We start from the raw sequence: 26234 nt of genomic DNA on the forward strand, positions 1-26234 counted from the left end.
GAACTCTGAGGACTTGAGAACCAATATTGTGGAAAAATATCAACAATCTAAGATCTAGATTTGCCTTTGTCCACAGTGCACAACATCATCATGAAGTTTGCAACCCATGGCACTGTAGCTAATCTCCCTGGGCGTGGACGGAAGAGAAAAATTGATGAAAGGTGTCAATGCAGGATAGTCCAGATGGTGGATAAGCAGCCTAAACAAGTTCCAAAGATATTCAAGCTGTCATGCAGGCTCAGGGAGCATCAGTGTCAGTGCAAACTATCAGTCGACATTTAAATGAAATAAAACGCTATGGCAGGAGACCCAGGAGGCCCCCCCCCCCGACACAGACATAAAAAAGCAAGACTACATTTTGCCAAAATGAACTTAAGTAAGCCAAAATCCTTCTGGGAAAATGTCTTGTGGGAAGATGAGACAAAGAGCTTTTTGGTAAAGCACATCATTCTACTGTTTACCGAAAACGGAATGAGGCCTACAAAGAAAAGAACACAGTACCTACAGTGAAATATGGTGGAGGTTCAATTATGTTTTGGGGTTGTTTTGCTGCCACTGGGTGCCTTGAATGTGTGCAAGGTATCATGAAATCTGAGGATTACCAATGGATTTTGGGTCGCACTGTACAGGCCAGTGTCAGAAAGCTGGGTTTGCGTCCGAGATCTTGGGTCTTCCAGCAGGACAATGACCCCAAAACATACGCCAAAAAGCACCCAGAAATGGATGGCAACAAAGCACTGGAATTTCTGAAGTGGCCAGCAATGAGTCCAGATCTAAATCCCATTGAACACCTGTGGAGAGATCTTAAAATTGCTGTTGGGAAAAGGCACCCTTCCAATAAGAGAGACCTGGAGCAGTTTGCAAAGGAAGAGTGGTCCAACATTCCGGCTGTGAGGTGTAAGAAGCTTATTGATGGTTACAGGAAGCGACAGATTTCAGTTATTTTTTCCCAAAGGGTGTGCAACCAAATATTAAGTTAAGGGTGCCAATAATTTTGTCCAGACCATTTTTTGGAGTTTGGTGTGACATGTCCAATTTCCTTTTTTTCGGCCCTCCTTTTTTGGTTTAGTTCCAATACACGTGTATAGCAAAACATGCGTGTTCAATCCTTTTCTGTGATAAATCCTTTCAGGGGTGCAAACATTTATGGTCATGAGTTTATATGGCATTGTGAATCTATTTAGACTTGTGCCTGCCCTTCTATTGCAAGCTTACTCATACTGCCATAATAACCATTTTTTCCCCCCATGCTAACAGATCACCCTTTGTACTGCAGTTCCCCAACCTGTGGCTGCCATCATGTCCTGACATCACAGCCTTTCAAAGCCAGTTCCTTACCAGAAACCTAAATTATTGTCATATTTAAGTAATTTAAGCATTGAAAGACCATTTTTTTTTATTTATTTTTTTATGAACCATAAAACCCATTTAATTATTCAATAAACCCTTGGCATTAGGGTGATTGTGCAGAGAACAGAGTTACCCAGAGTCTGGCATTACCCATGACATATACAAGAGTTCCAACTTAAGATCCTATAAAAACTGGGGATGACTTTACCTTAAAATACCTTTAGTAAAACTCATGACTCAAGTGTACTGAAGGCTTAATAACAGCATTTTATATGGGAGGCTCAAAGTAAATATCAGTAGTATAATCTCAGCAGAGTACATTGTCACATAAAATAGCGTTCCATAATATTGTAAAATGCCACTATTTAAACTTAGAGAATTCTGAGCATTTTTCTCCATTCATGCTGGCTACATTTTCCAGAATAAGACATAAACCGTATACATATTCTGCAGTAACTAGCAATGTATCCTTTCTACTTTCCTTCTTATTTATTGGGTTTGTTAAACAGATTTGCTGACCTTAGCCGCCTTTCTGCTACATACAAATATAAACATTGATAATATTCTAAGCCAGAGCATAGTGACATTAAATATACATTAAACCAATCATGCATGAACAAAAAGGTTTATTCTATAAAACATTTGTGTACATGGTTCAACTGTAAATAAAACAGTCTGGGCTTCATTTCTCCATCATAACATATCATGGGCACAAAGAGGCAGATTTATCAAAACTTATGCAGAGGAAAAGCTGACCACCAGTTGTCCATAGCGGCCAATCAGATTGAGAAATATAAGCAATCTGGTTGTTACAACTTGTCAGCTTTTCATGTGGAGATTATAATTATGTGGAAATTATTATATTTTATGGGGCACAATTGCTGCAAGCAGCAAAATACGGCACGTGACCCTACCCTAAGAATGGAAGTCATGACGACAACGTTAAAAGTGCCCAATGTAACTTAACTTGTATCCACATACTTCACAGTAAATTAAAAACAGGAACACTACAGAAGGCTAAATAGGTGACTATTAACCCCTTAAGGACCAGGCCCGTTTTTACCTTAAGGACAAGAGCATTTTTTGCACATCTGACCACTGTCACTTTAAGCATTAATAACTGGATGCTTTTACTTATGAATTTGATTCCAAGATAGTTTTTCGTGACATATTCTACTTTAACATAGTGGTAAATTTTAGTTGATACTTGCATCATTTCATGAAATTTAGGATTTATTCACCAAGAAAAATTTGAAAATGTTGCATTTTTTCTAACTTTGAAGCTCTCTGCTTGTAAGGAAAATAGACATACCAAATAAATTATATATATTGATTCACATATACAATGGGGGATATTTATCAAAGGATTTAGACTTTTTTCCGGTTTTAATTTGTCGCACAGAAAGTCGCAGTCTAAATATGTGCAACTTTTTTGCTCTAGAGCATTTTTAGTTTTAGATGTTGCATTTTTCTAACTTTGAAGCTCTTTGCTTGTAAGGAAAATGGATATTCCCAAAAATATTTTTTTTTATTCACATATACAATATGTCTACTTTATATTTGCATCATAAAATTGATGAGTTTTTACTTTTGGAAGACACCAGAGGGCTTCAAAGTTCCGCAGCAATTTTCCAATTTTTCACAAAATTTTGAAACTCGCTTTTTTTCAGGGACCAGTTCAGGTTTGAAGTGGATTTGAAGGGTCTTCATATTAGAAATACCCCATAAATGACCCCATTATAAAAACTGCACCCCCGAAAGTATTCAAAATGACATTCAGTAAGCGTTTTAACCCTTTACGGGTTTCACAGGAATAGCAGCAAATAGAAGCCCCTATGGTGCCAGGACCGCAAAATAACCCCACATGGCATACCATTTTGGAAACTAGAGCCCTCGGGGAATGTAACAAGGGGTTAAGTGAACCTTAATACCCCACAGGCGTTTCACGACTATTGCATATGTAAAAAAAATAAAAAAAATGTTACCTAAAATGCTTCTTTTCCCAAAAACTTTACATTTTTAAAAAGGGTAATAGCAGAAAATACCCCCCAAAATTTGAAGCCCAATTTCTCCCGAGTACGGCGATACCCCATATGTGACCCTTAACTGTTGCCTTGAAATAAGACAGGGCTCCAAAGTGAGAGCGCCATGTGCATTTGAGGCCTAAATTAGGGATTGCATAGGGGTGGACATAGGGGTATTCTCCGCCAGTGATTCCCAAACAGGGTGCCTCCAGCTGTTGTAAAACTCCCAGCATGCCTGGACAGTCAACGGCTGTCCGACAATACTGGGAGTTGTTGTTTTGCAACAGCTGGAGGCTCCGTTTTGGAAACCGTGGCGTACCAGACGTTTTTCATTTTTATTGGGGAGGGGAGGGGCATGTGTATACGTAGTGTTTTTTTACTTTTTATTTAATTTTTTGTGTTAGTGTAGTGTAGTGTTTTTAAGGTACAGTCGCACGGGCGGGGGTTCACAGTTTCTCGCTGGCAGTTTGAGCTGTTGCAGAAAATTTGCTGCAGCTCAAACTTGCAGCCCGATACTTACTGTAAGCCTCCGCCCATGTGAGTGTACCCTGTACATTCACATTGGGGGGGGGGGGGGGGGGGGGGGGGGGGGGGGGGACATCCAGCTGTTGCAAAACTACAACTCCCAGCATGCGCTGACAGACTGTACATGCTGAGAGTTTTAGTTTTGCAACAGCTGTAGGCACACTGGTTATGTATCACGGAGTTTGTGACCTTACTCAGTGTTTCAAAACCAGTGTGCCTCCAGCTGTTGCAAAACTACAACTCCCAGCATGTACGGTGCATGGTGTAAGGTGACTGCTGGGAGTTGTAGTTTGCAACAGCTGGAGGCACACCGGTCGTGAAACACTGAGTTAGGTAAAAAAAAAAACCTAAGTTTCACAACCAGTGTGCCTTCAGCTGTTGCAAAACTACAACTCTCAGCAGTCACCGACAGCCAACGGGCATGCTGGGAGTTGTAGTTATGCAACCAGCAGATGCACCACTACAACTCCCAGCATGCACTTTAGCTGTTTGTGCAAGCTGGGAGTTGTAGTTATACAACAGCTGAAGGTACACTTTTCCATAGAAAAAATGTGCCTCCAGCTGTTGCAAAACCATAAGTCCCAGCATGCCCATAAGGGAATGCTGGGAGTTGTGGTGGTCTGCCTCCTGCTGTTGCATAACTACAGCTCCCAGCATGCCCTTTTTGCATGCTGGGAGCTGTTGCTAAGCAACAGCAGGAGGCTGTAACTCACCTCCTGCTGCTGCTGCTGCTCCATCGCAGGCTGTCCCTCGCCGCCGCCGTAGCTCCTGGGGCGCCGATCCCAACATGGACGCCGGGGATCGGGGTCCCCAGCACCCGGGGTAGTCTTCCCGCACCCGCTCACGCCCTCCGGAAGAGGGGTGGAGCGGGTGCGGGAGTGACACCCGCAGCAGGCGCCCTGATTGGTCGGCCGGTAATCCGTCCGACGAATCAGGGCGATCGTGAGGTGGCACCATTGCCACCTCACCCCTGCAGGCTCAGTAATTCCGGGTCACTGGAGAGCCGATTGACCCGGAATCGCCGCAGATCGCTGGACTGAATGACCCCCCTGGGCGATATGCCGGGATGCCTGCTGAACGATTTCAGCAGGCATCCGGCTCCGGTCCCCAACCGGCTAGCGGTGGGGACCGGAATTCCCACGGGCGTATAGATACGCCCTGCGTCCTTAAGGACTCGGGATGCAGGGCGTATCCATACGCCCTGCGTCCTTAAGAGGTTAAATACAGTCTAAAGCATAGATCTCAAAGTCTGTGCGCAGAATTTATCAAGAGCCGTGCGCCTTTTGATTAATTAGGCGCACAATAGACCGGCCTAACCCACTGTGATTTGGTCTATATTGATGCGGGACATAGACAGCTTTGATAAATCTCCCCCAATATGTCTACTTTATATTTGCATCATGAAGTTGAAGTGTTTTTACTTTTGGAAGACATCAGAGAGCTTCAAAGTTCAGAAGCAATTTTCCAATTTTTCACAAAATCTTTCAAAATCAGAATTTTTCAGGGACCAGTTCAGTTTTTAAGTGGATTTGAAGGGTCTTCATATTAGAAATAGAACCAGAACACACAGCACATATACTATTTTGGAAACTACAACCTTCAAGGAATGTAACAAGGGGTACAGTGAGCCTTAACACCCCACAGGTGTTTGACACATTTCTGCTAAATTTGGACGTGAAAATGGAAATTAGATTCTCACTAAAATGCTGGTGTTACCCCAAATTTTTCATTTTCACAAGGGGTAATAGGAGAAAAAGCCTCCCAAACTTTGCAGCCCCATTTCTTCTGAGTATGGAAATACCCCATATGTGGATGTAAAGTGCTCTACGGGCATACTACAATACTCAGAAGTCAGGGGCCATGTGCGTTTACAAAGCCCCCGTGGTGCCAGAACAGTGGATTCCCCCCCCACACACTTGTGACCCCCATTTTGGAAACTACACCCCTCACAGAATATTAAGGGGTGCAGTGAGCATTTAAACCCCACTGGCATCGGACAGATCTTTGGAGCAGTGGGCTGTGCAAATAAAAAATTTAGTTTTTTCATTTTCACGGACCACTGTTCCAAACATCTGTCAGACCCCTGTGGGGTGTAAATGCTCACTGTACCCCTTATTACATTACATGAGGTGTGTAGTTTCCAAAATGGGGTCATGTGTATGTGTGTGTATGTGTGGGGGGGGGGGGGGGGGCTCCATTGTTCTGGCACTATGGGGGCTTTGTTAACACACAAGGCCTAGAATTTCAGACACATTTTCTCTCCAAAAGCCCAATGGTGCCCCTGCTCTCCGCAGAGCACTTTACATTAATGTACATGGCACTTTCAGTCCTGAGCCATTTTGTGAGCCATAGAGCACTTTGCGTCCACATATGGGGTATTTCTGTACTCAGGAGAAATTGCATTACAAAATTTGGGAGGGGGCTTTTCCCCCCCTTTTTACCGCTTGTGAAAATTAAATGTATGTGGCAACACCAGCATGTCAGTGTAAAAAATATAATTTTTTTTTACACCAACATGCTGGTGTAGACCCCAACTTTACCTTTTCATAAGGGGTAAAAGGAGAAAAAGCCCCCCAAAGTTTGGAACGCAATTTCTCTGGAGTACGGAAATACCCCATATGTGGCACTAAACTGTTGCCTTGAAATAAGACAGGGCTCCAAAGCGAGATTTCAGGCCTAAATTGGGGATTTGCTTACGCCACCAAAATACCCTGTTTGGGAAACGCTGCCATAGGGTATCTCCAGCTGTTGCTAAACTCCCAGCATGCCTTGACAGTCAGTGGCTTTCCGGCAATACTGGGAGTTGTTGTTTTTCAACAGCTGGAAGCTCCGTTTTGTAAACTGTGCCGTACAAGAATTATTTTTATTGGGGGGGGGGGGACGACTGTCTAAGGGGTATATGGTGTATGTAGTGTCTTACTTTTTGTGTAGTGTTTTTAGGATACATTCACACGGGCGGGGTTTACAGAGAGTTTCCCACTGGGAGTTTGTGCTGCGGCGGAAAATTTACCACATCTGAAACTTTCAGTACAAAACTCGCTGTAAACCCCTGCCCGTGTGAATGTACTCTGCAACCTTCAGATGTTGCAAAACTACAACTCCCAGCATGCAGTGACAGACCATACATGCAGGGAGTTGTAATTATGCAACAGCAGGAGACACATTGGTTGCAAAACACAGAGTTTGTTACTTAACTCAGCGTTTCGCAACCAGTGTGCCTTCAGCTGTTGCAAAACTACAACTTACAGCATGTACAGTCTATCAGTGTATGCTGGGACTTGTAGCTTGCAAAAGCTGGAGGCACATTGATTGCGAAACACTGAGTTAGATAAACTGTTTCACAACCAGTGTGCCTTCAGCTGTTGCAAAACTACAACTCAGCATGCACTTACAGCCAAAGGGCATGCTGGGACTTTTAGTTATGCAACAGCTGGAGGCCCACTACTGCAACTCCCAGAATGCCCTTTGGTAGTCTGTGCATGCTGGGGGTTGTAGTTATGCAATTGCTGGAGGCACACTTTTTCATAGAAAAAAAAAGTGCCTCCAGCTGTTGCATAACTACAACCCCCAGCATGCACAAGCTACTAAAGGGCATGCTGGGAGTTGTAGTGCCCTCTGCTGTTACATAAAACAACTCCCAGCATGCCCTTTGGTGCATGCTGGGAGTTGTTGCTAAGCAACAGCTGGAGCCAGTCTTACCTCCAGCTGCTGCGCACACGCCGGATCCTCCTGCCACCGCTGTCTCCACTCGGGGGGCCCTAATCCCGCCACCGATGCCGGGTACTCCCTCCCGACACCCGCTCTCGCCCTCCGGAATAGAGAAGGAGCGGGTCCTGTTAGGGACACCCCCACAGCAGGAGTCCTGATTTTATCTGCAGTTACCGGCCGACGAATCAGGACGATCGTGAGGTGGCACCAGTGCCACCTCATTCCTGCTGCTATAGGGTGATAGGTGCCGTCTGACACGGCAGCTAACACCCTTTTTTTTCCCTGGGTCACCGGGGGACCCTATTGACCCGGAATTGCAGCAAATTGCTGATCTGAATTGATTGGGGGTTTGCACAGGGTGCCTGCTGAACGATTTCAGCAAGGGGCGGGGACCGGAATTTCCATGGGCATACAGGTACAACCTTCGTCCTTAAGTACCAGGACGTCAGGGCATACCCATACGCCCGTGGTCCTTAAGGGGTTAAAGGGGTACTAGTGTGGGGGAAAAAAAAAACATAATTCTAATCACCTGGTGACAGAAAGTTTAACAGATACATATATCAGGGGACCATACAGAGATCTCTCCCATTATCTATTTATACCCAGGACTGTATCTATAACAAGGGGGCATCCTCTACATCTTGAGGAAAGAAGGTTTCTACACCAGCACAGACGGGGGTTCTTTACTGTAAGAGCAGTGGGACTATGGAACTCTCTGCCTGAGGAGGTGTAAAAGAGTTCAAAAGGGGTCTCGATGCATTTTTTGGAGAGTAATAACATTGCTGGTTATGTATACTAGAACTATATGGAAAGAAGGTTGATCCAGGGATTTATTCTGATATATTTGGAGTCAGGAAGGAATTTTTACCTCTAGTATGAGGGTTTTTTGCCTTCCTCTGGATCAACTCAGTAGGGACTCATGATGGAAATATAGTTGAACTTGGTTGACTCTGGTCTTTTGTCAACCTTATGAACTGTGTTACCATGTTAGATTTGTAATATACTTCTATTATAAAAATCTTAATCCTTCCAGTATTTATCAGCTGCCGTATGCTGCAGAGGAAGTTGTATAGGAAAAATGCTGGTGTTACAGCAGTGGGGGGGGAGCACTTTACTGTGCACTCCTGCTTTAAATGGGTACTCCAGTGAAAAAACTATTCAAATAAATTGGTGCCAGAAAATTAAACAGATTTGCAAATTACTTCTATTAAAAAAATCTTAATCCTTCCAGTAATTATCAGCTGCAGTATGTTCCAGAGGAAGTAGAGTTCTTGGTGGTTGTTCATTTCTGTCTGAGCACCGTGCTCTCTGCTGACACCTCTGGTCCATGTCAGGAAGTGTCCAGAGTAGGAACAAAACCCCATTGCAAACCCTCTCCTGCTCCGGACAGTTCCTGACACAGACAGAGGTGTCAGCAGAGAGCACTGTGGTCAGACAGAAAACAAGAACACAACTTCCTGTGGAGCACACAGCAGATAAGTACTGGAATGATTAAGATTTGTTAATAGAGGTTATTTGCAAATCTGTTTAACTTTCTGGAACAAGTTTATTTGAAAAAAAATAAATAAATAAAGTAAATAGAAATAAATATAAATCCCCCAGAGTACCCCTTTAACAACAAACTAAGGCTGCTTTCACACTATAAAATTCATCCGTTTTAAAGATCCGTTTGATGTTCCGTTATGAAAACCCTGAAAATTGGCCATTAAACGTCCGTTAGAAAATCCCATTATAGTCTATGGGATTTTTACATTATCAGTTTTAATCAGTTATTAATAACGGACGTTATTTTCTTCCGTTACTATCTTCCGTCACAAAATAACGTCCCTTATTAATAACCGACTATAACGGATAAAAAAAAGGGGATATGTGCCCCTAGTGTAATATGTCGAGGATAAATAATGCAATGATAAGCTATTTTACACTCAACATATAGGGTTGTGCTAAGAGCACAACACCTCAGTAGACATATGGTTTTATCATACTCCGAGCTGTAGCTTGTGCGGAATCAGGGACACTGGTCCAGTGGATAATACTTGGAAAAGTAAAATTGAAGTTCTCAGGCGCTGATCAGATGCAGTAGATAAGTAGGGACCCAAGGTTATTTTTCATTATTGGAAAATAACCTTGGGTTCCTACTTATCTACTGCATCTGATCAGCACCTGAGAACTTGAATTTTACTTTTCCAAGCATTATCCACTGGAAGTGATCCTGGCCATTTAACACTTTGAACATTGGCAGAAATAATGGGGACTCCCAGCTTTAGATTTGGTCACTGGGTTTTCCAGTGAGGTTAGGACTGAAGAACTCCTTTGCAGTTGACCTTAGGGAGGCAAGTAGTACTTCAGGCAGTATGTTCAGTAATAGTAGGCTACTTGTTAGGCTAGGTTCAGACTACGGAATCTCCGGGCACAAAATTTCTGGGTGTAGCAAGGCAGCGGCTTTAGCCGGCACAAAAGTAAGCAAGAGACCTCCGGGCCAGCTTAATTTATTTAGCAAACCCTGAAATTGCACTGGAGGTAGGGGAGAGGGCCCCAAACCCACCAGAACTGTCATGGCAGCTTTTAGATGCCAGTGATGTGGACTGAATGATTAGCATCTCTGATGCCCTTTATTAGAAGCAAATCCTGGCTGCTGATAGCAGATTTCATTTACAGTTTATGAATGCACTGTAGGACCTAAATGTACGCCCTAGAGCACAAAGTAGCATGCTGCCGGGGAATACATTTATGCCCATTGTTGTTTAAAGGATTAAAGCAGCACTCAAGGAATTTCTTCTGATATAATGCAACATAGGCTAATAATGTAAAAATGATGAAGAGGTTCTTGTGTATGCCTTGTACTTACCCATTTTAGCTTATGTGGCTTGGGTTTGTAGCCATATTGATTTGTATTTTCACAAATTATTTTCTCATGTGGTCTACATTTCCTGTTAAGCCACTGGCTTTGCAGAGGACAGAAGCTGGCGGTTCATCACTGCAGGCCAGATAATTACATCAATCTAATCAGGCTGGCTGCTAGGGTCAGCAAAGTAAAACTCATGAGCTGGTGTCAGTTCACTTTATGCACAGTTTTGATGCATTTTCTTATTCAAGACAAAGTGTGAAGACAAAGTGATTTGACCTATAATCACTACTAAGATGTTATGAATATCTGAAGTCTTCAGGCTGTGTTCACACAGTGCATTTTGGCTGTGTTTTTGGCAGCAAAAATGCAACATGTGAACACAGCCCCAGTGAAGGCATATAACTGCAGTATATCGTGTGCCCATAGAGATGGCAGCATTCACAGAGCTGGGTGGGGAGGGATCGGATAGCTGCTAGGACAATAGGTGATTAGGTCATTGTGTAGTTCACAGGAAGTTAGCTGACCCAGACCATTTCCAATGACATATTAGCCACACTGATTTTCTGTGGGTCAGACAGCTGGTCACATGACCCATTTACAGTAATGAATTGCAGGGATGCAGCTATCCTGGAATGAAACAGATTGCACTGGACTAGTCGGGAAAAGTGTGCATTATATGGACAAAACAACAAAAAAAAAAACTAAGATGCTTCTTTAAAAGGGGTACTCCTATGGAAAACTTTTTTTTTTTTTTTTTTTTAAACTGCTGCCAGGAATTTAAACAGATTTGTGAATTACTTCTATTTAACAATCATAATCCTTCCAGTACTTAGCTGCTGTATACTACAGAGGAAGTTATTTTTTTTTACATTTCTTTTCTGTCTGACCAGTGCTCTCTGCTGACACCTCTGTCCATGTCAGGAACTGTTCAGAGCAGGATAGGTTTGCTATGGGGATTTGCTCCTGCTCTGGATAGTACTAGACCAGGGATGCAGCCAGTTCATTTAAATTGCAGGTGGAAGACCATGCAGTCTGACCCTAGTAACCCGAAAGGAATGATATACCCTATATGATATTACTTTCTGCACTACAAAAACCACTTTAAAAAGGGGTAGCGTTAAAATACCAGACACGGCACAAATATATATCATTGTGCCTGGATAAAGGATGAATAGCACATTCAATCATACATTTGACATTTTACGGAGCCACAAAGATGCAAAAAATTACGGCCAACATTTTTACTGTTTTATTTTTGCCAAGCTTGCTTCAGCCATTTCCTACCCAGTGTAGGCTAGACAGAAGGAGGAAACTTTGTGGAAAGTGGTGAAGATGCCTCTAAGTGGTGTGCTAAAATGCAGCAAAACCGCGACACATGAAAACACCCTAGGGGTATGGCCGCACGCAGCTATTCCGCACCGAGCTGATTTTCCAATCTGAATTTCAGCAAGGCTTAAAAGTTAAGCGACAAAAGAAGATGCTGCATTTCCTTATTTTGTTGCAGAATTGCTATCTGCAGTCAAATCCTCAACACTAAGGACGTATTATGCATTTCTTTTTAAGTAAATAGGGGAAATCCACAATAAGGGTAGGGTCACACGGAAAGATCCATATTTTACGCTGTGGATCCTACAATGTGCCTCCAGCTGTGCCTGCCTGCTTGTAGCAACAATCCACCGCTACAAGCAGACACAGCAATCTGCAAAATCACCACTCACATGCGCACTCCCCTGAGCTAGGCCGAGAGCAGCAGTGATGTGTGCTAGTACATTGCGTATGCATGGCAACTCAAGGAACACTGTGTGCCTGCTTGTAGCGGTGGATTGCCAGGGACTGGAGGCATACTGTAGGGTTAATCATCGGCAGATCCTCATTATAAAAAACACTGCGGATACGTTCTGTGTGAACCTACTCTAAGCGTGTACTTACACCTACAGTATCCTGCGCATATCAAATATGCCTCACTAAAACATGCACAGAGCCTGACTGAAACATACAGAGCTTGATGCCTTCTATTCATCTCAGCACTGTAAAGATGTGAGGGTGGAAGTGGTCCCCCAGCAGGCTTCAGTGGTGTCATGCCTACTGGGAAACACCCACTTTCTCCTGCTGGGAGATTGCACTCTGTGAGCAAAAAAGGTAAGATGATACAGAGCTATTTAAAGGGTGGGAGGAGTGTTAAGAGTATTTAGGGGTTGTCTTCCTCTGGATCAACACTTTAGGGTTTTAGGTTGAACTTAATGGACTCGTGATTGCAGACACTGATCAATGCTATGCCATAGGCATAGCATTGTAAGGTTGCCAAAGTCAAAAGTAGTAGTGTAATCCCCAGGGTACCTCCAGCTGTTGCAAAACTACAACTCCCTGCATGCCTGGACCGCCTTTGGCTTGTTTGATACACTGTTTGGAAAACCCTGCCCAATGGGAACCTAAAACGGTTAAAAAAAAAAATGTAAAAAAATTATATAATGTAAAAGAAAAAAGTTAATAAGCCCCTCCCCTAATAAAAGGTTAAATCACCCTTCTTTCCCCACCCCCATTTTTATATAAAGTAAGGTTAACAAATAGACATTTGAAATCGCCACATATGTAAATGTCTGAACTATTAATGAATGAATGAAATTGCACAGTCAACAGCATGACCAGTTAAAAAAATAAAAATAAAAAACACTCCAGGATTGAAGATTTTTGGTCACTTCATGCCAAAAAAAATAAAAAAAAAAATAAAAAAAGTGATCAAAAAAGTCCAGTCAAAACAAAAAGGAACCGATAAAAAAAATAAAAAAATACAGGTCACGGCGCAATAAACAAGCTCTCATACATCCCTGTATACTGAAAAATTAAAAAAAGTTATAGGGGGTCAGAGATTCTGTGGTAAAATAAGTGATGTCATTACAAAGTACAATTGGTGCATAAAACAAGCCTCATATAGGTCTGTAGGTGGAAAATTAAAAGAGTTATGGCTATAAGAAGGAGTAAAAAAAGAAATAAACTGTTCCTAAAAAGGAAATCACTCACAGTGCTCCCTCCCACATGGCTGCGCTGCACCATAGAGCAAGGTAACAGCGCCAGGCACATAAAATGCGGAGGAGGAATTAAAGGGGTATTCCAGGTCAAAAAATTTTTTTTATATATCAACTGGCTCCGGAAAGTTAAACATATTTGTAAATTACTTCTATTAAAAAAATCTCAATCCTTCCAAATATATATATATATATATATATATATATATATATATATATATATATATATATATATATATATATATATATATATATATATATATATATATATATATATAGTTTTGCCTGGAATACCCCTTTAAGTTCTTTCCATTTCATATCCAACCCCTTCTTTATGTTCAATGAACAATGGGAGGGGTTGCTATATGAAATGAGGGGATTGGGCATGAAATTGGAGGGATTTCCCCATTTATTATATCGCAATATGTACCTCCATAATCATAAATGCACATTTTTCCACAAATCGTGCAGCCTTAGTATCCATGAAACCGTATGGACATACAGAATAAACATAAAGGTATAATTTTTACCAAAAAGTGCACTGTGTAGAAACGGAAGCCGCAAAAAAATAAATAAATAAAAAATAAAATAAAAAAGGCGTATTTTTTCCTTCAATTTGGTCCCACAAGTAATCATTTTTTTGGGGGGTTTTGCAGCCAGATGACTGTCACCCATAAAACAAGCCCTCATATGTCTGTAGGTGGTAAACTGAAAGCATTATGATTTTTAGAAGGCGAGGAGGAAAAAACGAAAGTGCAAAAACTGAAAAACCTGAGTCTTTAATGGGGTTAAAAAAGGAGGAACACTAAAAAAATTGGACCAGTCCTGAAGGGGTTAAAATGTTTTTGTTTTTTTTGCTGGTGTTATATAATAAAATAAAGTATACGTTTAAAACAGATACAATCGTATACAAAAATATAGAAATACCGTATTTATCGGCGTATAACTCGCATTTTTTAGGCTAAATTTTTTTGCCTAAAGTCTGTGTGTTATACGCCGATAAGCCACTGCAGTTCAATGATTTAAATAAATGAACTGCAGCGGCTTTTGCAGGTCCAGAGACCTGCCGTCGCTGCCCGCTTCTCTGCCCCTGCCTATCCTGGGGTCCAGAGACTGCCGTCGCCACTGCCCCATTGCTTCCCCCACCCCCGGTTTTATAATTACCTGTTCCTGGAGTCCGTGCTGCTTCTGGCTCCGGTGGTCTCCTTCGTTGCTATGCACTGCGCAATGACAAGTGACGTCTTCAACGCGACATCACCATCAGTGGCCCAGCGCACAGTGACAGCTAAGGACGCCTCCGGATCCAGAAGCAGCGTGGACCCCGGGAACAGGTTATTATAAAACCGGGGATGGGGGAGGTAATGGGGCAGCTGTGGCGACAGTCTCTGGATAGCCAGGGGGAGAGAAGCGGCGGCAGCAGGACTCTAGACCCCAGGAAAGGCCGGGGGAGAGAAGCGGCGGCAGCAGTCTCTGACCCCGCAAAAGCCATGCCTCTGCAGAAACAGTCTATCAGGGTATACACATGCACCCTCATTTTACCAAGGATATTTGGGTAAAAAAAAAAAAAAAAAACTTTTTTTGCCCAAATATCCTTGGAAAAATTAGGGTGAGTGTTATAGGCCGGTGTGTGGTATACCCCGATAAATACGGTACGTATAACCTATGCAATAAAAAAAGTGTGCATCATTCAGCCAAATGGTATTCTCCTCAGAACAAATCTATCCTGCTCTGGACAGTTCTTTATACAGACAGAGGTGGCAGCAGAGAGCACCATCTGACTGAAAATACTACACAACTTCCTCCAAAGCAAAACAGCAGCTGAAAAGTACTGAAAGGCTTGATTTTTTAAGTAATAGTAATTTACAAATCTGTATGACTTTCTGGCATCAGCTGATTTAAAAAACCTTTTTCCCAGAATTCCCATGGTGTACATGTAAACTAACTGACAGGACACAGTTTCAAATATACACAGGACACTGCACAGGTGAACAGACCCTTTAGGTGTGTCCTGTGCATATATGATGCTGCAGATTTCAGTGTAAACTGGAACACAGCTTCAAATCGCATATTTGAAGAAGTGTTCAGTCATTTCGTTTACATTGAACTAGGGATCGACCAATTATCGGTTTGGCCGATATTCACGATTTTCTAAATTATGGGTATTGGCAATTACCTTGCCAATAATGCGGGCGCTTTAAATCAATGAACTGCAGCAAATTATGCGGGGCCAGTGACCGCCACAGCCGCCCGCTTCTCTTCCCCTGCCTGTGCTGGGGTCCTGACTCCAACCACCGCCGCTGCCCGATTGCCTCCCCCATCCCCGGTTTTATAATAACCTATTCCCGGGTCTTTGCTACTTCTGGCTCCTGCTGTGTCCTGCGCTGTTGCTGTGCAATGACGAGTGACATCCTCAACGCGACATCACCATCAGTGGCCCGGCGCACAGTGACAGCTCAGGACGCCGCAGGAGCCAGAAGTAGCGAGGACCCCGGGAACAGGTAATTATAAAACCGGGGATGGGAGAGGCAATGGGGCAGTAGCGGCTGCGGTCTCTGGCCAGAGGATAGGCAGGGGGAGGCAATCGGGTATCGACGGTGGTTGGACTCAGGACAGGCAGGGGGAGAGAAGCGGGCAGCGGCCTCAGGCCCCGCAAAAGCCGCTGCAGTTCATTGATTTGAAATCGGCCTGAAAGTTCACAGGTTATTGGTATCAGCTCTAAAAATTAAAAAAATAAAATTATAAAATTGGTCAATCCCTACATTCAACTCCTGCAGAATTAAATCTGCAGCTTCAAATCCTGTGCCGGATACAGTACATGTGAATACACTCTCTTAAAGGGTTGCCCAAGATTAACCCTTAGAGGACTCAGGGTGTAAATGTATGCCCTGGATCTCTGGTACTTAGCGCACCAGGGTGTACATTTACGCGCTGTGTAAATCAGATCTATGCAGCGAGTGCTGGATCTGCACTCGTTTCATAGCTACGTCTGCTGTCAGCAGCCGGGGATCTGCCGATAATGCCAGACATCGGCGATCATGCTAATACAGGTCATTACCCCTTCAGATGCGGTCATCGATACTGATCACAGCATATAAAGTGTTAAAGAGGCTCACAGATAAGAATCGGACCACCAACAGCACAATCACGGGATTCTGGTTAATCAAGATGACGGCCGGAGGGCTCCTCAACTGCCTTCTGGCAGACCAGAGAAGTAGATCGCCAATATTAATGATCAGTGCTATGCCTATAAATAGCACTGATATTATAGCTATCCTTCACTGCTAGTACTAAGACTTTAAAGGGGTACTCCGGTGGAAAAATATTTTTTAAATCAACTGGTGCCAGAAAGTTAAAACAGATTTGTAAGTTACTTCTATTTAAAAATTGTAATCCCTCCAGTCATTATCAGCTGCTGAATACTAAAGTTTTTTTTCTTTTTGAACTTCTTTTCAGTCTGACCACAGTGCTCTCTGCTGATACCTCTGTTCTTGTCAGGAAATGTCCATTGCAACCCTCTATGGCTCCAGACAGTTCCTAACATCGACAGAGGTGTCAGCAGAGAGCACTGAGGTCAGACTGAAAAGAACTATACTACTTCCTCTGTAGCATAGAGCAGCTGATAAGTACAGGAAGGATTATGATTTTTAAATAGAAGTATTAACTTTCTGGCACCAGTTGATTTAAATAAATATATGTTTTCCACCGGAGTACCCCTTTAAAAGGAAATCTGTCAGTGTCACCTGCAGTAACCTGTTGGTACAGGTAGGTAGTGCGGGTGACAGTTACATAGTTCACAAGACCAAAGCCCATCAAGTTCAACCTACACCTCAATCAGAATAAATCCCTAGATCAACATTTTGAAGGGAATTTATAAAGCAATTTAGACAGCTTTTTTCATCTAAATATGTCGCAGGAAAAGTTGCAGGCTAGTTCCGTGTGACTTTTCTTGCGACATCTCATTTAGATAGTTTAATTTTACAACCACGATGTGATCTGATTTAGATCAGTTTGTGCACTGGTAACTAATTTATCATGTGCGACTTTTCTGCAAGTCGCAAAAAAGCCACACGGACCATATTTAGAAGAAATCACAGGGCAATTCAACCCTGCCCTATACATCTCCATGCGACAATTGTATTAAACTTTTAGTACAATTGTCGCAAAAAGCCAGTTACTGCTCTGTGGCATTAAAAACAGCAGTCCAGTGGGCATTCATCAACGTCTGTGTGCCATTTGATAAATTTGGCGCACAGTTACCACTTTGCCCGAAACTTTTTTTAATAAGGCGGAAGACTTAATGCCTGGAAGCAGCACTATTAAGTCACAGCTGCTATACTCCCGAGGCCCAGAGGAGAATCAGCAGCAGTGGCTTCAGTGTACTCCTGCGGAGCACCAAGCCTGCCACGGGATTAAAGATAACAGACGAAAGACTAGAGGAAAGTACACACTACAGGTCTGTACCAACAGGTTAGTGCGGTTTTGGACCGGACCTAAAACCGTAGTATACTACGGTTTTAGGTCCGGTCACAAAACCGCATATGGGTCAAAACTGAGCCAACCGGAGTCACCGTTTGACTCCGGTCATCTCATTAAAGTAAACGGAGTCACGGGCTGATTCGGCTGGGGTACGGGAGAGCCCGGTTTGCCCCTCCCCCCGCACCCGTATGTACAAAACGTGGTGTGAATGCAGCCTAACACATCCTAGATCTGAATGAATTAACTAATCGTATGAAATACTTTCGTCTTTACATAGTTGAATGTGCTGACAGCAAAATCACACAAATTATCAATGGAAATCAAATTTATCAACCCATGTTTTTTTTTTTTTTTTTGTTAAATAAAAGTAATTTACAAATCTGTTTAAGGGTGCGTTCCCACCAGGCGTATATGCAGCGTATTTCACGCTGCACAAAATTTACAGCAGAAACGGGAAATACGCTGCATATTCCTTGCTCACTATACACACAGGGCTTTCCGGCGGCAGCCCTATGTGTGTAGCGAGTTTTGGAGGTGGGGCTGTGTGCCGCCGTGACTGACGTGCTGCTCCGCCTCCAAAACTCACTATACACATAGGGCTTCCGCAGGATCGCCGGCCGCCGCGATGTTCAGCCTCGGCCGGCGATAGGCTGAGCGCCATGTGATGCTTCGTTACACCCGGAAGTATGGAGGAGATGGACCGGAGGACCGAACAGCTGTAGTGGCGCTCCGCGGGAACCCAGGGAGGTGAGTGATGGATCATTTTCATTTATTTTGCAGCCCGGGCAGAACGGAGCAGGAATACTCTGCACTAGAGTACTCCTTTAAGCTTATATTCACAGTTAGCAGCTATATGCATTCCAAAAGTTCCCTGGATTTCTATGGGGACAGGCTTGACAGCTTTAGATTAGGATCAAATTTTCGATGTGGCGTTATTTTACTGGGGGCGTTTTAGCCACTTTTGGTGAGTTTTTATAGGTGGTGGTTTTAGTTTAAGGTAAGACACATTAAGTCGTCTGTTTTACTATAGGAAATGAAACAAAAAGCGAATGTTACAAAAATTAAATAATGCTATTATTCACATACTGACAAAACAATTATGGCTGAAGGAGGAAAACAGTAGGAACTATCTGAACTCCTGCCTCCAGTATACCAGGGGTAATATAAACCCCTATGTCTGAACTCCTGCCTCCAGTATACCAGGGGTAATATAAACCCCTATGTCTGAACTCCTGCCTCCAGTATACCAGGGGTAATATAAACCCCTATGTCTGAACTCCTGCCTCCAGTATACCAGGGGTAATATAAATCCCTATGTCTATTCCTGCCACCAGTATACCAGGGGTAATATAAACCCCTATGTCTGTACTCCTGCCTCCAGTATACCAGGGGTAATATAAACCCCTATGTCTGAACTTCTGCCTCCAGTATACCAGAGGTAATATAAACCCCTATGTCTGAACTCCTGCCTCCAGTATACCAGGGGTAATATAAACCCCTATGTCTGAACTCCTGCCTCCAGTATACCAGGGGGTAATATAAACCCCCTATCTATCTGAACTCCTGCCTCCAGTATACCAGGGGGTAATATAAACCCACTATCTATCTGAACTCCTGCCTCCAGTATACCAGGGGGAATATAAACCCTATATCTGTACTCCTGCCTCCAGTATACCAGGGGGAATATAAACCCCCTATCTATCTGAACTCCTGCCTCCAGTATACCAGGGGTAATATAAACCCCTTCGTCTGAGAAGATGTACCGCCCTTTACTTCTACACATGACACAGATGTAAGCCTTCATGCACACGTGGTAGTGTTGCGACTTCTTACCTGCCGGTGAGTGGCTCCGGTGGCCGGTGACATTGGCGCAGATTCCCCGCCCCATCAGCAGCGCGTGCAGAGGTTTGGGCTCGTCCGGTCCCGGTCTACACTGCAGTCCGGTGCCGCACTTCTGGCTGTACACCCCGCAGCGGCTGCCCTCGGTCAGGGCACAGGTCCAGCAGCAGCCACACAGGGACTCCTGGACGAGCTCGGCACAGTCCGGACCGGGCGGCTTGCACTGCTCCAGGGCTTTCGAGTCACACGGCTCGCACTGGACTACTGGCCCCACTGCCACAGCAAGCGGACTCAGCCACAGTGCCAGCACGTACAGCCTGGAGAGCATAATAGCCGGAGCCAAGGGCAGAAGTGATGATGTCTGTTGTAGGGTGATCCTCTGCTGGCAGGAGCTGAGGGGACACAGAGGCACACGGGCTGGTTAGGGCGGCACCGGCACACGGACCCCTGCAGGTCGGCAGGTACTCACCTGACTGCTCTTTACATGCACATGTTGCTTCTCCACATACAAAGTCACGTGACAAGCCCGTACACCTTTCCACACTCCGAAGGTGTTTTGCTGAAAGCCTGGAGCCACCAACTGTATCCGCACTCGGTACTTTACCGGTAAGTACCGCTGCCAGCGAGCCTGTTACTTGTCCGTTCTCTTACCCATCTGTTCTCTCATTCAGGTTCTGGCTATATAGAGAGTGAGCTTCAGACACGCCCCGGCACATGAATAGCGCATAACGTCCGGTCGGAGAGTACAGGAGCCAAGGGGAAATCCAGGCTTCGGTGTCCTGGAGAGGAGGAGGAGAAGGGGAGTCTCTGAATCTGATTTGTGTTCAAGTGCACCTCGGAGAACACCCATGAATGCGGCGGAGGAGAGGGGGGCCCGGGCGCCTTTTGTTTCCCGCACATATGTGTATGGAGAGTGAGGCAGGCGGGACTGGGAGAGGCTGCGGGTACTCAAGGGGAACCCCAACTGTGGGCACAGAGGGGGACCGGGCTCTGCATCTTGTGTCAGCTCATGGGCAGTTACCAACATGCCATTCTTATGTGGTTCCCATCATAGGAGAAACTGGTATTGTTCACAACCACTTACCAGGAGAGAAAGGTGTCAGAAAACTTAAGTGAATATGGGCACGAGGAGCCAGGGCAACAAAACACCCACTTTCCTACAAAAAGAGTGTCTCCCACAAAGTGCCAGGTACAGCATGTATTGTATTTGTACCAAGCTGAGAAAGCAGATCATTGTCAATTGCACCAGAAATGTATCACTAGTAACTCACTGTATATACTTTTCATTGGTACTGATCTATTACCACAGCCACCTGTTCAGAACTGTGGGGACTATGTGGACCCTACTAGTATAATATGCTATCTGCACACACAGGCCATGTATACCATTGCAATAGCTGTCACTAAAATCTACTTCTATGGTCAAGGTCTTTATGTCCCTCCATGTACCATGTAAGTCCCATTGGCTCCAAACTCTGGGACATCCATGCTGCCAACCCAGTGTTGTGCAGAAGGTTCTACAGCTCAGCTCCATTCATGTTACACAGTCGTAGTGTGGGAAATTCCAGAGCTCCAGATAGTAAATGATGTAATATAGAAGTGGAATGACATCAGGGTTTGTTCACACATGGCAGATACGCTGCAGGTTTTGACTTCTCTTTTGAAATTAATTGGAAAAATCCTTGAAGGTGAAAACAAAGAATCTGGTGACTCATACCGTATTTTTCGCCCTATAGGACGCACCGGCGTAAAAGACGCACCCAATTTTAAAGGTGCAAAATCTAGAAAAAAGAGATTCTGAACCCAACAGTGATCTTCAACCTGCGGACCTCCAGATGTTGCAACGGCTGTCCGGGCATGCTGGGAGTTGTAGTTTTCCAACATCTGGAGGTACGCAGGACCTGTCACCGCTACCCTGGATTTTGCTCCATCGCTGTCGCCGCATCCCCGTAGTGTCCACGACGCTCCCGACGTCTTCTTCCCCGGGATCCACGCTCTCCATCACCGTCATCATGCCGCCGTCATCACGTCGCTAAGCACGCCGCTCCTATTGGATGACGGGACGGCGTGCGCGACGACGTGATGACGTGAAAGGAGAGCTCCGGCCATGTAGGAGATCTCGGCACGGAGCAGACACTGAGGAGGCAGGTAAGGTCCCTCCCGATGTCCTGTAAGCTGTTCTGGACGCCGCGATTTCACCGCAGCGGTCCCGAACAGCCCGACTGAGCAGCCGGGTTAGTGTCACTTTTGCTTCAGACGCGGTGGTTAGCTTTGATCGCCGCGTCTGTAGGGTTAATACAGGGCATCACCGCGATCGGTGATGTCCTGTATTAGCTGTGGATCCCGGCCGTTGATGGCCGCAGGGACCGCCGCAATAGGTGTTACATACTTACATAGTTAGTATGGTTGAAAAAAGACATACGTCCATCAAGTCCAACCAGGGAATTGAAGGGAAGGGTGTAAGGGGATAAAGGAAAGGGATTTAGTTTTATAATTCTGCATAATGTGTGTATTCGCCGCATAAGACACGCCAACTTTCCCCCCCCAGTTTTGGGGAAGATAAAGTGCGTTTTATACGGCGAAAAATACTGTACTCATGCTGCTGTAATTTGGGATGCTCGCAGCTGCCGGATCATGTGTTCAACCCCAACACATCTGCAGTGTAAACATATCCTATGATATGTAATATTAGCCATGGTGTCTGGGGGCCAATCATTAATATAACCAGCTGACCTTGAACAGTGGCCTCTAAACTGTGGCCCTCCAGATGTTACAAAACTACATCTCCCAGCATGCATATTTGAAGTAGTTATGCAGGATCTGGAGGGTCGCTGTTTGGAAACCAGTGTACTTAAACATACTGCCTTTCATCTAATGTATTTGACCACCTTTGCTATATACCCCTCCAATATCTTAGGGCTGCTTAGTTTCTTTTGCTATTGTATAGTTTGTGACATGCAATTTTTTTTACACTGGATACAAGTTCTTAAACCCCCAGAGACACATTGGCCCTCATTTACTAAGAAAATCGGGTTGTAAGTCTATCTTGCTTTCTTACCCGACTGCTTTTTTCCCCTGGTATTTATTATTATGTCGCATCCTGTTTGTCGCACGTGGGTTTTGCTGGTTTTGGTTTCCAACTCCTCTGAGCTGTCGGGAAAAAATCCACAACAATACAACAAATTCGGGTTGGAAACCTTAATAAATACGTGGGAAAGCTCAGAAATGTCGGGTAACGCCCCTTTTTAGGGTTTGGGAGAATCCACATCGGGTCAATCGGGAAAAAATGTTGCATGGTGTCGCAGACTGGCGCACGATGTCTGCGACATGGCGCAGACAAAGATGCGCCAAAAAAACCCGACAAAAGAGGTCGGGTTTAGAATATTAAATGAGGGCCAATATGTTACAATTTTGTTACTTATCTCTGGAACTGCAGATCAAGAAAATGTATTGTTTCTAACCATACAAATCACTCACGGATGCAGGTTTCTAATTGATGTAAAGCTCAGGCTATACAGATTAGTGCACATCCTCATGTTCACCATAGTAACAAGTAATATTCTCTGTTGAGCTTATTACCAAAAGTCACACTATTCATTAGTATTTTCTTAAAATTTTAATGAGATATTACATTTTCTACGCCCAAGCGTCTTTAACAGAAAGCCAACTGTGACTGGCCTACAACATCTCCCCATGTTTGCCTGGTTTTCTTTAGAGTACTTTGGTTTCCTCCCACATTCCCAATAACATACTGATATGTTAACAGAACTTAATGTCTTTCTTAAATGATGCCTGTCATTTAGGCTATGTTCACATGTAGAGAGTAATTAGCTGTACTGCATGCGATTTTGCCATGAATTACAGAAATCAGAGTAAAAATGGTTTGTTTTACAGCGATAATGTAAATTATGCAAATCGTGGTAAAATGTGTAATTTTTACTGTGTTTTTGCCATTAGCTGCAAAAATCCAAGCAGTAATTAGCTGCAAATAGTTGTCAACTATATGCAAATGCAAGTATGCCCAAAAGAGAAAGGTGAAAAAAATGAACAAGAACAACAAAAGTAAAAAACAGACCAGAGAAAGGAAGGCAGCAAGAAGCCACACGCTAAGGAGACACATATAAATCATAGAAAGGAAAAAAAGAGAAGGGGGAAGGCCAGTAGTGCTGGGCGGTATACCGGTTCATACCAAATACCGAAATTTTTGTCCTGCACGATATAAATTTTTCCCATACTGCAATACCGGTTGGGCCCCTCCCCCTTGGCAATGAATGAATTATCAACCCAGTGCTGCGCTGTCCCCACATCGGGGAACTAATCATATGGAACCCGCGAGCGCTGTTCTGCTTCTCCCCCCCCCCCCAATTAATTATCAGCCCAGCGCTGCACTGTCCCCATCGAGGAGCTAATCACATGTCACCCGCAATCGCTGCCCTCCTCGTCCTCCTGTTTGTTGCAGGCCGTCAGCGCTGGAACTCTGTACTGTACGCTGTATCCTTATGCCCGGGCTGCAAAAGATAAGCAAAATAAACTTTATCTCACCTTCGGTACCGGCCTCACCTGCTTCCTGGGGACAGGGATGTCGGAGAGCCATCAGCCTATCACCGGCCGCATCGATGTTCCGCCTCGGCCAGTGATAGGTTGAGCTCACTGTCATCGAAAAAGCCGGCCGAGGCGGAACATCGCTGCGGCCGGTGATAGGCTGACGGCTCTCCGATGTTCCTGTCCCTAGGAAGCAGGTGAGGCCGGTACCGGACCAACGGGGGAAGGTGAGTTAAAGTTAAAGAAATACCGTTATATACCATGGAACCGCCATAAGTTACAAAAATACTGTGATACACATTTTTGGTCATACCGCCCAGCTCTAGGCCCCAGCGCGATCCCAAGCAAAGGGAGCAAGTAGTAACAGCAGATTCGCCCCCCACCATTGGTCACGATACACTAGTGGACAGTGAAACTTTATTAGACTGGGATTAGACTGAAAGTCTGCCATATGCTCCTCCATGCTTTTAACCCCTTAAGGACCAAGGACGTACCGGTACGTCCTTGGTCCTGCTCTTCTGATATAACGCAGGGTTACACAGTAACCCCGCGTCATATCACGGCGGGCCCGGCGTCATAGTGAATCCGGGACCTGCCTCTAATAGCGCGCGGCGCCGCGCGCTATTAACCCTTTAGCCGCGCGCTCAGAGCTGAGCCGCGCGGCTAAAAGTGAAAGTTCCCGGCTAGCTCAGTCGGGCTGTTCGGGATAGCCGCGGCTAATCACGGCATCCCGAACAGCTGACAGGACAGCGGGAGGGCCCCTTCCTGCCTCCTCGCTGTTCGATCGCCGAATGACTGCTCAGTGCCTGAGATCCAGGCATGAGCAGTCATGCGGCAGAATCGTTGATCACTGGTTTCTTATGAGAAACCAGTGATCAATGATAAAGATCAGTGTGTGCAGTGTTATAGGTCCCTATGGGACCTATAACACTGCAAAAAAAAAAAAGTGAAAAAAAAAAGTGAATAAAGATCATTTAACTCCTCCCCTATTAAAAGTTTGAATCACCCCCCTTTTCCAATAAAAAAAAAACACAGTGTAAATAAAAATAAACATATATGGTATCACCGCGTGCGGAAATGTGTGAATTATAAAAATATATCATTAATTAAACCGCTCGGTCAATGGCGTGCGCGCAAAAAAATTCCAAAGTCCAAAATAGTGCATTTTTGGTCACTTTTTATATCATTTCAAAATGAATAAAAAGCGATCAATAAGTCCTATCAATGCAAAAATGGTACCGTCAGATCACGTAACTTCAGATCACGGCGCAAAAAATGAGCCCGCATACCGCCCCATACACGGAAAAATAAAAAAGTTATAGGGGTCAGAAGATGACAATTTTAAACGTATTAATTTTCCTGCATGAAGTTATGATTTTTTCCAGAAGTCCGACAAAATCAAACCTATATAAGTAGGGTATCATTTTAATCGTATGGACCTACAAAATAAAGATCAGGTGTCATTTTTACCGAAAAATGTACTACGTAGAAACGGAAGCCCCCAAAAGTTACAAAACAGCGTTTTTTTTTTTCAATTTTGTCGCACAATGATTTTTTTTCCCGCTTCACCGTAGATTTTTGGGCAAAATGACTGACGTCATTACAAAGTAGAATTGGTGGCGCAAAAAATAAGCCATCATATGGATTTTTAGGTGCAAATTTGAAAGAGTTATGATTTTTTAAAGGCAAGGAGCAAAAAAACGAAAATGCAAAAACGGAAAAAAAAAACGGTCCTTAAGAGGTTAATATAGATTATCTCTCTAAACCAGTCTGTTATTATGGGGGGGGGACTTCCATTTTCTAGGGTTCACCCTGCAAGCCGTCACTGAAAGTTTTTTTTTTCTATACAGGTAGATTAGGAGAGAACATTGAAAACAGGTTCACTTCAGTCTTTTTGCA

At 44.1% G+C, this 26234-nt stretch overlaps 1 protein-coding gene across 2 annotated transcripts in view; it reads right to left on the reverse strand.

The window, feature by feature from the left end:
• The window catches only part of IGFBP3 (insulin like growth factor binding protein 3), a 92123-nt gene extending 71644 nt beyond the window's left edge, over positions 1-20479 (reverse strand). Inside the window, exons 1-2 of one of the 2 annotated variants that reach the window (XM_056518430.1) lie at positions 20263-20479; positions 19788-20185 (exon numbers count right to left, since the gene is read on the reverse strand). In XM_056518430.1, coding sequence (XP_056374405.1) covers positions 19788-20121 — 334 coding nt within the window. In that variant the 5' untranslated portion in view covers positions 20122-20185; positions 20263-20479. The other variant, XM_056518431.1, reaches the window with a different exon arrangement.
• Between the last annotated feature and the right edge of the window lie 5755 nt (positions 20480-26234).

This window comes from Hyla sarda, chromosome 5 (assembly GCF_029499605.1).
Source record: "Hyla sarda isolate aHylSar1 chromosome 5, aHylSar1.hap1, whole genome shotgun sequence".
Taxonomy (NCBI): Eukaryota; Metazoa; Chordata; class Amphibia; order Anura; family Hylidae; genus Hyla; species Hyla sarda.